Below are 13,008 nucleotides of genomic sequence, written 5' to 3'. Positions count from 1 at the left end.
ACACAGTTGTTACGTTAAGGCTCTGGTCACCATTCACATTTATTTCCTTTCTTTCTGCAGGACATGAAAGCTTTAAAAAAAAAAAAGAAAACAAAAAAAAACAGCTCAAGCTTTTGGGGGGTTATGTTTTTCTAATGATAAACTTTGGCTACTGCATCCACAAGAAATACAGCTGTACATGCTACATTCAAGCAGAAGGAATTACACAGTAGCTTTTAAAGATGCAGTATTATCCTCTGGTTCTTAAATAATTGCTTTTTAGTTGGTCCATATTTGGCAAATGGCAGTTTAACTATCTGATGAAATTTAGATCAGCCCCATGATGATGGAAATAGTACGTGTTCTTTGTTGGCTCTGTCATTTTCCATATGTTTTTAACACTATGCTATTGTGCAGACAGTGCATATATAGTATTTATTTAACAGTCTAGCACAAAAACATTAATTAGGTTAAAGTGGCACTAAGAACTTGTAAGTATTCCTGAATGGAGTTATGACTTAATGTATGATAAATTATGGAAGCCTTAAAGGAGGATACAAATCAGTGTGTGCCATAAGGAATGAAGCATGGAGAACAGGTTTTCTTTGTGATTATACTGCATCCTTAACAATGAGTGCGTGATGCAACACTCGTGCCATGTAGAACACTTGCAGTCTAAAAAACAGAACAAATTGTCACTGCTAAGTAAGATTCCATTAACCATATTATACAAAAAGGACTGGCCTTTTATAACAAACTAGCACTTTTTATTTTTCTCAATGAGCAGGGTCTGGAACTCCTAAACCATCTACTCCTACTCCAACCAACACCCCTTCATCGACCCCACACCCTCCTGATGCTCAGAGCTCAACTCCTATTACCCCTTCTGCCACCCCTACTCCCCAAGATTCAGGCTTCACCCCTCAGCCCACTTTGTTAACCCCGTTTGCTCAGCAGCAAATGTCTCTGAGCCAGGCACTGCCTGTAATGACCATTCCTCTTTCCACCATGGTAACATCCATTACTACAGGAACAGCCTCCACCCAGGTCATGGCAAACCCTGCAGGACTTAACTTCATCAATGTAGTGGGCTCTGTGTGGTAAGTCTTTTATTATGATGGTTTCCTAATTTGCCGTGGGTTGGTTGGTGGGAGGGGGAGAGTAGTCCAGGACTGTCCACCATCCATTAGGGTAGATATATTTCAGGATCTGCAATACAAGAAGTTCACTCACTTTTTTTAATTATAAAGTGAAGAGCCACTAGAAACTATTTTTATTTCTCAAATAGAAGGCACTTACTATTGGAATATTGAAAAAAATATTAAGAAAGACATTTATTACGTTAATCTTTTTGGAGTCATATTTCTTAAGGTTTAATCTCGGTTGATTTCTGAGGTTTTGCTCAAAGGTTTTGAAAGCTTTTATTAATCAGAGAGGAGGTAGAATATCATATGCAGACCAATTTAAATGAAAAATGGAAACAGATTTGTTTTGATCAATTTAAACAAGCATTGAGGTTAAACATTCTTCAGACCTTAAAACTCACTTTGTGGTTTAAAGAAAATAATAAATGCTGTCAAGAATAATTTGTGTGGTATAACATGAACTGCTTTTTAGACTAAATGAAATTCTGCAGTTAAGATAGTCAGTGTAAGACACATAGTGTGCGCCAGTGCAAGTATCAGACACTTGAATTATTCATCTAAGGTGTTTAGCAGTTGATCACTGTTGATAAATTGGGGATATTTTCTATAGGGCAAAAAGAAAATGCAGACCTGTTCCTTTTATGGTAGTACAACCATTTTGAAGACTCTTGATCTTTTAGTATTTCTAGAATAAAAGAACCGCTTGTGGTTTACTTTCTTTAGCTGATACCATAGAATTAAAAAACCTGTACATGCTGAGAATATGTTATGCTCTAGGCAAAACAATTTTTTTTAAACTGCATTGATGCTTTATCCATAATCCCATTCACAACAAACAATTGATTTACTTGCCATGAGACAGAGGGAAAAAATGTAGTTACTCAGATTCACTCGTGCCACTTGGGTTTCATGTGTTGTCTTTCCTCTTCTACAGTGGAGCACAGTCACTGATGAGTGGTTCAAACCCTATGCTGGGGTGCAACACTGGTGCCATTGCCCCTGCGGGTATAAATCTGAGTGGCATTTTACCATCAGGAGGTCTGGTACCAAGTGCGCTGCCCGCTGCAATGCAGTCTGCCTCTCAAGCAGGTCAGTGTGACTCAGTTAAAAAGCCACCCTTCAGATAGGGACAATGTGGGAACGTTTTGTGAGAAAGATGGACGAAAGTGGCCACTGTGGGAATAGACTGTGGATTTGATGGCTGGAGCTCAGGAATAACGTATGTGTTTTTGCATTCAAAGTATAGACTATGTTGGAGATTGTTTGAAGTTGATTTTCGGTGAGCTAGACTGGGGGATACACACTCGAAACCCGGATTGTTTGGTATGCTCAGTAGGAAATTTGAGAGAAACTCCAAATTCAAATGCAACTTTGATAATGATGACTGCCAGAAAAAGGGCATGACTGAACTTAGAAAGAGGCCTCACTTTTTAAATGTGTGAGGCATTTTATTCTGTCCCTGGTACTACTTTCTTCTAGTACAACAATTAAGTAATTCCTTATTGCCTTCAAATGTGACTGTATAAATATTAAAAGCCCAATTTAAATTCTCAGTTTATTTTTTCTGAACATATAATAAAGAAAAAAAACCCTAGTGTATGATTACAGAATGAGAATGATAGGAGACTTCAAGATATCCATCCCTTATGCTAAGACAGTCAAATCTGTCTAAACCATATGGAACCAATGTTTATCTAAATTGTCTTTACCTTCACTAAAGAAGATTCCAATCTTCCTCAGTAGCTGTTTGGAGTAGTTTATTATCCATGTAAATTGTTTCCTTTTAATTACAGTGCATCTCCTTAATTGCAAGTTATTTTTTTTCTCCTATACCTTTCAGGCATGTAAAATGATCGTTCACCCTTTCTCTTTACCTTCTAAATATCAAACATGCTGTCATGTCCCACATTTGTCTTCTCTTTCTGATAGGTCGTATTTTTCAAACCTTTCATAATCCTGTCACTCTCTTCTAGACTGTCCAATTTGCTTACATCCTTCTTAAAATGTGATAACCAAAACTGGACACAAGCCTGAGCTTGGCTGATTTACCACTGTGGAGCACAGCAGAGTAAATGCATCTCATCTCTTTTACAACATTCCTGTTAACATTTCCCCAAATGAGGTCTGCCTGTTTTTTATCTGTATTTTTTTGCAACAGCATTACATTAACATAAGAATGGCTTTACTGGTTTAGGCCAAAAATCCATCTAGTTTATATTCTGTCTCTGACAGTTGCCATTAGAGGATACTGAGGAAAGAGTTTAAGATGAGGCAAAAGTGTGAAGTAAAACATCCCTTCTCTACAACTGTACCTCTTCTGGCAATCTACAGCTTTGAGACTTTCTAAGCTGAAGAATATCCACATGGATCTTTGTGCTTAATATCCCATGCTAGATTTCTAGTCTGTGGATTTATCTAATTGGTTTCTGAACCCATTTATATTTCTTGAACCTACAGCATCTTGTGACAGTGAATTTTATAAATGTAAACTCTCTGAAGAGGTTCTTTTCTTTTGTGTGCTCTGTAGTTTGTGATATGGATGATTTGGATATGTTTGTGACTTATTGTAACTTCTCATGTCCTTTCTTGCTGTATAGACACAAAGCTAGTTACAAGTTTGTATTTGTTCATTTGTCTTTTTTAAATTCAGTGTTATTGAATTTTGGACCATTTGTTCAATTCACTAGGTTCACTTTTAGTCTAACTCTGCCCTTTCAAGCACTACCAACCTTTACCACTTTGGTGTCACAGATTTTTCCATGCTGTGCTGTCGCCCACACAACAGATGGGAGTAGTGAACTGAGATGGGTCTGTGTGAGACCTCTAGGAGTTCTGCTTGATAGCTGCTGGCTTACTGGAGAGCTGCTCAGATTTTGTGGGGGATTGTTTTCTGTTAAAAATTGATAAACTGAGAGTGTCTTACTTCATTGAGACCATGGAGTTTTTTACATTTACTGCACAAACAGTAAAAGTTTTTAAAGGCAGAATAAGAATCACTGAAGAGTAACTGCTAGGGTTCTCCATTCACCTTTGTGTAAATGCATTAGCAAGTTATAGGTTACAAGGTGCAGTGTTTAGTAGCAATATAGCTCTCTTGTACTTTGAGTCTGAATAACTATGAATTTTACATTATGGAAAATGCAGCATTGTATTAAGTATAAAATTTACACTTGCCAGTTTTCCAACTTCTAAATGTTTAGAAATAGTCCCAGTGGAAAGGTATATTGCAATTCACAAATATAACTGAGTAAAGCCTCCCTACTAATGAAAAGATGTTCTCTTTAACAGGCAGCCCCTTTGGTTTGAAAAATACATCAAATCTTCGGCCCTTAAATCTTCTACAGGTAATTGATATACTTGGACACAATAAGAATGATAATTTCTTATCTTTCTATAGAGACCTGTTTACTGCACTGCCCCACACAGATCTTTGGAGCCAGTTGGTCAGACCATTTACTGTAAATTTTAATTGCTTATTTAAAATGCTTAGAATAAGTGAAAAAGCTACATCCATAGATACCAGGTGGAAATTATATTCCTAGCTCAGAACAAAGCAGTTAATTTTCAGTAACGATCTAAAAATGCTGACATTTGGATTCAAAAGATTAATGCTAAAATACGATGTTCTGTTTTCAGGATTTGCCTAAGATCTTATTGCAAATCATTCTCTATACTGAAATTATGATTATACTGTACAAAACAGTACAGTAGAATCACTCGAGGGTTACACATAGAATGCCTAAAAGCTGAGCTCAGCATGCCCAGGTAAGTACAGTAATAGGTTTAAAGAGCTTCTGGTAATGGAAATAGAAGCTCATGTGGGATAGGGAATTTCGAATGTCTGTAAATGCTTTCTTTCCACTAAGCATACATACAAATATAAACATGAGCAGAATATTGCTTATTATGTCAGAGTTGCATTTAAAAGCAGAACAGGGACTGTTTGTGGAACTGGCTGGCGTTTCCGGATCTTGAAGTCAGCTGCCAGTTACAGGTGCAGAATTGCAGCTACGGTGTTCCGTGTGTGTTGCACCATGCTTCAAAAAATTATTACCAGTGAAAGAACAGCTGTAGCTTTGCCACTTCCTTCTCCCACTCCTGTAACATACTCCAGAAACATGGAAAAGGGAGGCACAGGAGGCAATTATGCCAGAGTAGAGCACTTCTATAGATCTAAATGCTTGTATTTGTGTGATTCCACATTGAAGTACATCCTTTCAAGCTAGCTCTGCCACCCATATACACCAAGAATATTTGGCTGAAATCAGTGCAATTAAAGCTGGGGTAAGGGAGAGGAATCAAGGCCGTCTCACTATCTATTAAAATCCAGTGGAATGTTCTGAAAGTGGAAACAATATGCAGGGCTTTTGAAGGCTAACATTTACATTTTCAGTATCAGTACAATACTGTTTTAATTAGAATAATTAAAATATATTTTTCTGTGGACATATCTCTCTATAATTGCACACAGGTTTGTTTTCAGAACATAAGACTTTTTCACAAACAGCAGCAATTGTAAACTTATTGATTTTAAAGGAATTAAAAAACAAAACAAAAAACAAACCTCTAGGGAGTATGTCATTATCAATATTATGTTCATCCTAGAACAGTGGGAAACTCAGCAGTTTGAATTATGCCTTTTGTTTTTAATCTTCAGCAGCTTCCAGGTGGTTCACTTATTTTTAACCCACTCCAGCAGCAGCTATCACAGTTTTCTCCACAGCAACAATCTCAGCAGCCCACAACCTGTAGTCCTCAGCAACAGGGAGAACCTCCCTCAGTCTGGGGTGCATGGATGAAACTGTTTCTCCTATTCTCCCCATCTTCACAAGTAAATGAGCCTTTCCCCAACAGATCTGTAGCAGAGGGGGAGGAAAGTCTTCCTCCTAAATCTTCTCAAACAGCAAAGACTGCAGTGGCTCTGTTGCTAACTGGGTTATACTCCTTTATTTGTGTCCTATATAGAAGAGCTGTAACAAAACAACTGGCTGAGCATTGTCTAACTCTTATCATGAAGAGAGCCAGCCTACTGTATGAGTGGTGTAAAATCAGCTTAGTGTTAACGTTTATCATAACTAGCAGATACATCAGATGAACAGAGAAAAAAACGCTGTCAGGATTTTTGCAGAGTTAACTAAAACTTCCTACTTACACTGCTGTGAGTTGGCTTACAATCCTCACTGCTGTAGTTCAACAGAATTTTCTTTGCACCAAAGGAAGTATCAGTTGGCTTTAATGCTGTAATCTTAAGGCATTTGCTCTACTGCTGCTTGTAATTGGTGTTAAGGCTTTAAGCATTGAAAACGTCTAAAGTCTTGTTCTCGAGACCTTTTATCAAAATGACAAATTTTGAGTGGTTAGTTCTACCTGCACTAAAAAATCTTTACCAACACTGATGCAGCAGTTTGGGAAAACTAGCTGCTCTGCTTTTGTGTTCGTCTTCCCAGACATGCAAGACTTCTGCTTACCAAATAGTCTCTACTGGATACTGAAGTTTGTCATAATAATTTCACTTGTGTTCCTGTAGACTGTTCATAAACAAGATGCCTGTCTCAGATGTTTTATGGTGTATAGTGCTTAGTGGAAACAAACTAAGCCCAAAAAGACCAACAATTTTCGTGGCTACCAACAGAATATATGTATTCTCATGTCATTCTTAGGGTTTTCCCCACATGGTGGTTCTATGATTCTGTAAGTCTTAGTCATCACTGAGGTGATGGTGTCTTCTTAATGTGCAATCTTTTGGTATGGTTTTACTTAGATCTTAGTGGCATTATATCATACGGTTATGTTAAAAAGCATCACAAATCCTGGAATGCACCAGCTCTTTATCTGACTGATAAGCCATGCAGCTTGCTTGGATTGTGAATATAATGCTTTATTTCCCTATGTTCTAAATCAATGCATAATTTAAGTTCTAGAAGAGGTCATTATTCAGCACCCTTTGACTTCACGAGATACTGTCAGACTCCACTTACTCCATTTGAGTGATTACTTGAGAACTACTCTGTTCTGAAAATATAATTTTAAAAGCAGGGTTTGTATTTTTTATGAAATTAAGGTGTACCGTGTGGCACAATACGAGCATGGGAAAGTAAAGTGTCAGGTTTTGCACACTTTGATTGATTAGGACCTTTGCACATGGATGGTTTCAGGGTCACCTGAAGACTCTGGGGCTGGGAGTAGGATAGGAAATAGTCCTAAGATTACAACCATAAAGTGCAGTCTCTCCTAGACTGCAGGGAAGGAAGTTGACAACTACATGGGACTTCTGCAGGGTAACAGGTGCAGTACCATTTCTGCCAAAATAAAGCTGTTTTGGGGCAATCAGCATCTGTTCTACTTGTAGTGACTGCTACATCTACATGCACTGGATGACATAGCATTAAATGTTTTTAAATGGCACTTCAAAAGTTTGCCTTCACACTGGCTTTGTTTGCTTATTCATTGATACCAAAGTTTGGTAATAAGGATCAAGCTTTTCATTTTTGCTAGGGGTCTGACCAAGGTCCATCCAATCAAGATCAGGCATTATCTGCCCAACAAGCTGCTGTAATTAACCTGACTGGAGTAGGGAATTTTATGCAACCTCAAGCCACAGGTATGTGCTTGCTGAGCCTCCTTTTGTAGTTAAATGTGTATATTGATAAATTCACACTGAAATGAAGTTTGGTCTTAAAGAAGTCATGTGTTAGATCAGAACAATTTAATGATTATCAGCATGTGAATTACACAAGAAATACTGGACCTTTAACGCATGCACTTCTCTATTTTATTCGGCAGTTAAGTGCAGTCAATTGATTGTATCACACGAAAATAAGCTACACTTAATACAAAAAGAAAATGCAGGCAACTTCCATGCCAGACTTCATTGAGGAATAATTCTTTAACTCTGTGCTTAACATCCACTGTGAGAAACCTCTTTGTGCCTCCACAAGCACTTCATAATCTAACTATGTTCTAACAGAGTATGTATAGCATGTATACCTTATTCTGCACTGTTTCCAGTTTGACTCTGAAACTAATTCTATGGATCCCCCTTTCCTGTATTCCTGTGTTACACTGTATTCCTATGTCTTCCTTCCCCCACCCTGACAAACTCAACCTGACCTCTTTGACCAGCCTGCTTTCCCGTTCTCCTTTCTCAGTGTTGTCTCAGCTTGGCTCTGCCATGAACAGACCTGGGCAAAGCCTTCCTCAGCAGAGACTCCAGCTCTCTTCTGGCTTGCAACAGCAACAACAAGCCTTGCAGCAGCAGCAACAGATACAAGTAATCCAGCAACTTCACTCTGTGTTTAAAAAACAAACAAACAAACCAAAAAACTAAAAATACAATTCTTGGCTCCAAAATCAAAAATCTTGCCCTTTTGACTTCTTTAACTAATGTCACTATGGTCTCACAAATTACAAAAAACAAACAAACATGAATTTGGCAAACCATCATGCAAGATTTATAATCTGTGGTTATCTCAGCTTGGAGCACTGAATTTATTTTTATTCATTTAAGCCATCCACCTTCCTGATACGAAAACATTCAAGGGGTGCTTGTGGCACATATCTAAATCAGCTCTGCCAGATGCCAATAGATTTTAAAATGGCATGAATGTAAGCACCTGCAAGTTCAAATATAGCACTGGTACAATCAGCATGTGGAAGCAACAGCTCTACGAAGCATTCCTTTTACCATTCTGTCATCCAGATACTTTATGAAAATATTTTAATATTTTTTCAGCACACAGTCCCCTCTTTGTAATTTGTACAGAAAATACATGCGATGCATACACTGAGAAGGTAATATGTTAAAAATGTGCTATGTGACCTAAATATTCACAGAAGTTGCTGAGTTACTGAAGTTACTGCAATGGAGAGAAAGGGCAAAGAAACAAGGCTGGGCACATACACATATAAAATGATAGCTGTGCCCTCAGCAGGTTTCTGTGCCACTGGTGCTGCTTGACTGTACCCACTGCCCCAGTACATGGTGTATTCCTTTGGTCAACCTGGTGCTTCCTCATTTTTCTACCTTCCCCTCTCCCCCCCACCTTCCTCTCATTCTTCCTGACATGAAAGCTTTATAGTCAACACTAACAAGCTTTTTCTCCCCCTTCTCCTTCATGGCAGCAGTTGCGATTCTTGCAGCATCAAATGGCTATGGCAACGGCAGCAGCACAAGCAGCTCACCTGCATCATCAACAGCATTCAGGCAGCCACTCAAAAAGTAAAAGGAAAAGAGGCACACCGGCCCCTCCAAAATCATGAGACTTGCCTCCTCCCCAAAAAATTGGTTCAAAGGGGATTTTTTTCAGATTAATAAGGAGAAAGCTTAAAGTTAAATCAGTGGTTTTTATTACTGGTGGGAAAATTAACTTTTGACATTACACTAAAAAAATGAACTGATTTTGGAAGCCAGCCCTACAGAACCTAGAAATTCCATCTATAAAGCAGCTAGGATCTGGTTTCCTTAAGTCAATTTTTTAACAGAATGTTTTATCTTGTATTTTTTACCACTCAACAGCTCTGTACATAGGGTGAAAAACATTTTAGAAAAAATGAACTTTGTAAAGGTAGTATTGGTATTTGTTTATTTAGTATAAAAGGTTTGTGAACACTGTAACAAATACAATTTTTACAAATCCATTTTTGAAAAGCTCTCTCCTTTTGTTCACTTGGGCATTATACTTTTTATTACTTTGTCTATCAGCTTCTTTACTTCTTTGTGTCTTGTAATTGCTCTGGTGATACAGTCCTGAAGCTTGGTTCTTGTAAGAAGACTTCCACCTAAAAATTAAAGGGAACAATTTGATTTTCTACTTATACTTCAGTTATGTATCTCTAAATGTGATTTCCAAATAAGAGTATTAACACAGTAATTCTTATGAGCAACACCTTTCATAGGGAGCATGCAGCTTTCCCAGCTCCAGCCTCAGGCAAAGATAACGGAAACAAACTAGAGCTGTAACAGGAGACATGCTCAATATCTGTCCTCTACTGTATGTAGGTCAAGCTGTGACTTCTTTTTGAACTTCAGTCATGCCACCATCTTAAAAACTATTTTCAAGAGCAGGTAATTTAATGAGTACTTGAACAGGCACTCCATTACTATAAAGCACCCAAATCTTACAAAACAAAGCAGATAGTCTTTTCTTGACCTAAACATTATCATCTCCATAGGTTTCTTTGTAATAAGTCTGGAAGTACCTGGTTTATGGACAGAACATAATCTGCTTTCTTCATCAGTGACAATGGTGACTGTTCCAGTTGCTAAATCTTCTTCTTCAGCAGTCGGATCAACAATGAGTACTGTGCTTGTGAAAGCAAAATGCATGCAGACATGTTTGTACATATTGCTTCATTAACATTACTGCAAAATACACGTAACATTAATTTTTACTGTAGTCTTACAAAATACTTGCAGCTGGATTTAGTGCCCAGGCTTACCTGTTTTCTTAGCAAAGTGCACCAATTTTAAAAAAATTAAAAAGTCAAAAAATATGGGAAATTCCACATAATCAAGTGCATATGTCTATTGAAAATGCAGCTTTATGCCTGAAGTTTCCTAGATTTGTGACATCCGTGTCTTGGAGGAAAATGCCACTAAACTACCATTTGAAGGATGCAGTCACTTATTTTGTAGTTACACGAAGACTGATACAGGGTGTAGGCTGCACTAATCTCCACCTTAATGCAAAACTCATTTCCAATGGTAAGTTCACCAAAGTAGTTCTCAGTTTCTTGTCAGAGAACTCTAATATCACTCAGCCTGGGAATGGTTAAAAAAATGGATTTACAGGGTGTTTGACTGTCCTTAAGGCATCCAAAATAAATTTGTCATACATCACATGATGCATATCTTTGAGAGATTAAATACTCTTATTTTTGAGCCATTTAAGTTAAAAATAGAGCAAAATCAATGGAAAAAAAAAGAGGATCTAACTATAAGCCAACTTTGTTCAACAAATAAAACTTGAACTTAAAGCTGAACTTTAAAACCTCACCAATATTTCAGATTGCCATTTAATAGCAGTAGTAACAAAAACATAAGTCCTTAGCTACGCTGTTCAAAAATGCTGCTTTTTGAAGTCTTACTGCATGCACTGTGACACATCAGCCCTTTGTGTGATGCAGGGAGATGTGAAGAGTTCAATGCATCATTTATTTTTTATGTACATGTCAACACCCCAGGAGCCAGCTGTGGAGCTGCACCACATTCTGCACCAGTGCTCCTCACCCATGGCCGCACTATCCAGTAACCTACAAGTTTTATTTATTTAAGGAGGGCTTTTATAAAGAATAAAAATGCCTCTGAATAGCAGAATATGTAAAGCATTTTATTTAGAGGGCTGTGTTAACAGCTGTAGAACTAATAAATGAGAATTAAACAAACCACACAACATAGGCACACACCCCCTCGATATTTAGTTTTAGGAGCTCAAGGGAGACTTAAGTAGCTTGTTTGATGCAACAGTTGATTTCGGTGAAGGAAACAAAGCCCGAGACATGCACGGAAAGCTTTCTTACAAAGGCAGTTTTTTCATCTGTGTGTAAGTAAGTGTGATTTGTGTGTCTGTCTGGTATGTTACCCAACCTCTCTCACTTTCAGTCTACATCAAACTTCAGACCCATCAGAACTGGTATTAAAGCAATTAACACAGGCACTCTAAAGTACTGATAAAATGGTGTTCTGGTTCATTTTGGTAATCACTTGGTCAACATTTGAGTTAATTGCTTTCCCCACCCTATCTCTTATTTGAGTGAAAGGCTCTGCTAATCACTTCTGTGAATACAGATTAATGTGCCATAAATCATGGATATCTCTAAATAGAGCTAAATCTTACATAGTGCAGTGAGCACTGTCCTTCTTGTCATTTTCTGCTTTCAAATGGATGCCACCAGAAATGACTGCATTTCTTCTAAACAGCAGCAGAAAATATCCTTAACATACTTGGACTAATGAAGAGCCAGTAAACAATTTCAGGTGAAGAGTAAATTATCAGATGTGATTATTTTGAAATCTCATAATTCGATTATTTTCCTATACGAACAATGACTTAAGAATGCTGGTCATACTTCATCTTGGGTAATTATATTTTCAGTTATCCAGAGGTTATGTTCTAACTGGAGTGTTACTTCTTACTTGCTCTGTTGACTACATCATTAGTATAAGCTGTTCAAAAAATACCATCTTTTATATCAGTTATTTACATAGGCTTCTAAAACATTAATTGCATTGGTAACATGGTTTCATTTCACGGATACTACAAAAACCTAAAACAATACCTACCCTGTACTTTTAAGCATATCTTTTAGGTTGGGGAACAGTTCTGCTTCAAGTAACAGGAAGAAGCTATGTATGTTTTGTTCTCCATACTCATTCATATCACAGAACTACAGGTCAGTTCAACAAGAGAGGCCTGGATTTAAGACGAGTTAAATAGCACTGCCTGAGGCTGCACACTCATCACTAGAAATAGCATCACCAGAAGCATCACTGGTAGCATCCTCTGTCTTTCACTCAAACTTTTACAGACACAGTTGTTTCCGTAAGTACAAAACAGTTATGAACTTACTCATCAAATACAGCAAATGATGTGGCAACTGGATGCTTTCTGATAATCAAAGGAGTCTTCTGTTTTAAATTCACTTCTGATAAACCAGTTTCTTCATTTATAATAACCGATGGCAGTTGTACTGAAGAGATAAAAAAATTACAGTGGTCTAATATTAAACATTGCTAGGTTTAGCAGGCCTAAAGATGTCCAAGACTACTGAAATATTTAAGCTGTTCTTTTAACCCACCAAAAATCAATCAGAGTTTTGGCTATGTTAATGGTACTCTTGATTTCAAGCAAAATATTTAGCTTAGGACTACCCGTTCAAGGAAGTA

The 13,008-nt window shown here is 37.5% G+C and overlaps 2 protein-coding genes across 14 annotated transcripts in view; one reads left to right on the top strand and one right to left on the bottom strand.

The window, feature by feature from the left end:
- The window catches only part of SUPT20H (SPT20 homolog, SAGA complex component), a 33,468-nt gene extending 23,707 nt beyond the window's left edge, over positions 1-9,761 (top strand). For 6 of the 13 annotated variants that reach the window (XM_017828598.1, XM_017828602.1, XM_017828599.1 and 3 more), the window contains exons 19-23: positions 767-1,079; positions 2,059-2,213; positions 4,413-4,468; positions 7,620-7,725; positions 9,246-9,374. In XM_017828598.1, coding sequence (XP_017684087.1) covers positions 767-1,079; positions 2,059-2,213; positions 4,413-4,468; positions 7,620-7,725; positions 9,246-9,346 — 731 coding nt within the window. In that variant the 3' untranslated portion in view covers positions 9,347-9,374. Of the gene's footprint in view, positions 1-766; positions 1,080-2,058; positions 2,214-3,097; positions 4,377-4,412; positions 4,469-5,784; positions 5,905-7,619; positions 7,726-7,907; positions 8,418-9,245 lie in introns of those variants that run through there. The other 7 variants (XM_017828607.1, XM_017828606.1, XM_017828609.1 and 4 more) reach the window with 6 other exon arrangements.
- Position 9,762: 1 nt separating this feature from the next.
- LOC108504019 (exosome complex component RRP43-like) overlaps positions 9,763-13,008 on the bottom strand; it is a 9,354-nt gene continuing 6,108 nt past the window's right edge. Inside the window, exons 7-10 of the mRNA XM_017828577.1 lie at positions 12,917-12,989; positions 12,692-12,855; positions 10,323-10,429; positions 9,763-9,902 (exon numbers count right to left, since the gene is read on the bottom strand). Of these exons, the coding sequence (XP_017684066.1) occupies positions 9,787-9,902; positions 10,323-10,429; positions 12,692-12,855; positions 12,917-12,989 (460 nt within the window). The 3' untranslated portion in view covers positions 9,763-9,786. The remainder of the gene's footprint in view (positions 9,903-10,322; positions 10,430-12,691; positions 12,856-12,916; positions 12,990-13,008) is intronic.

Source organism: Lepidothrix coronata, unplaced genomic scaffold, assembly GCF_001604755.1.
Source record: "Lepidothrix coronata isolate B3197 unplaced genomic scaffold, Lepidothrix_coronata-1.0 Scaffold150, whole genome shotgun sequence".
Classification (NCBI taxonomy): Eukaryota; Metazoa; Chordata; class Aves; order Passeriformes; family Pipridae; genus Lepidothrix; species Lepidothrix coronata.
This window is presented reverse-complemented; position numbering and strand designations above follow the sequence as displayed.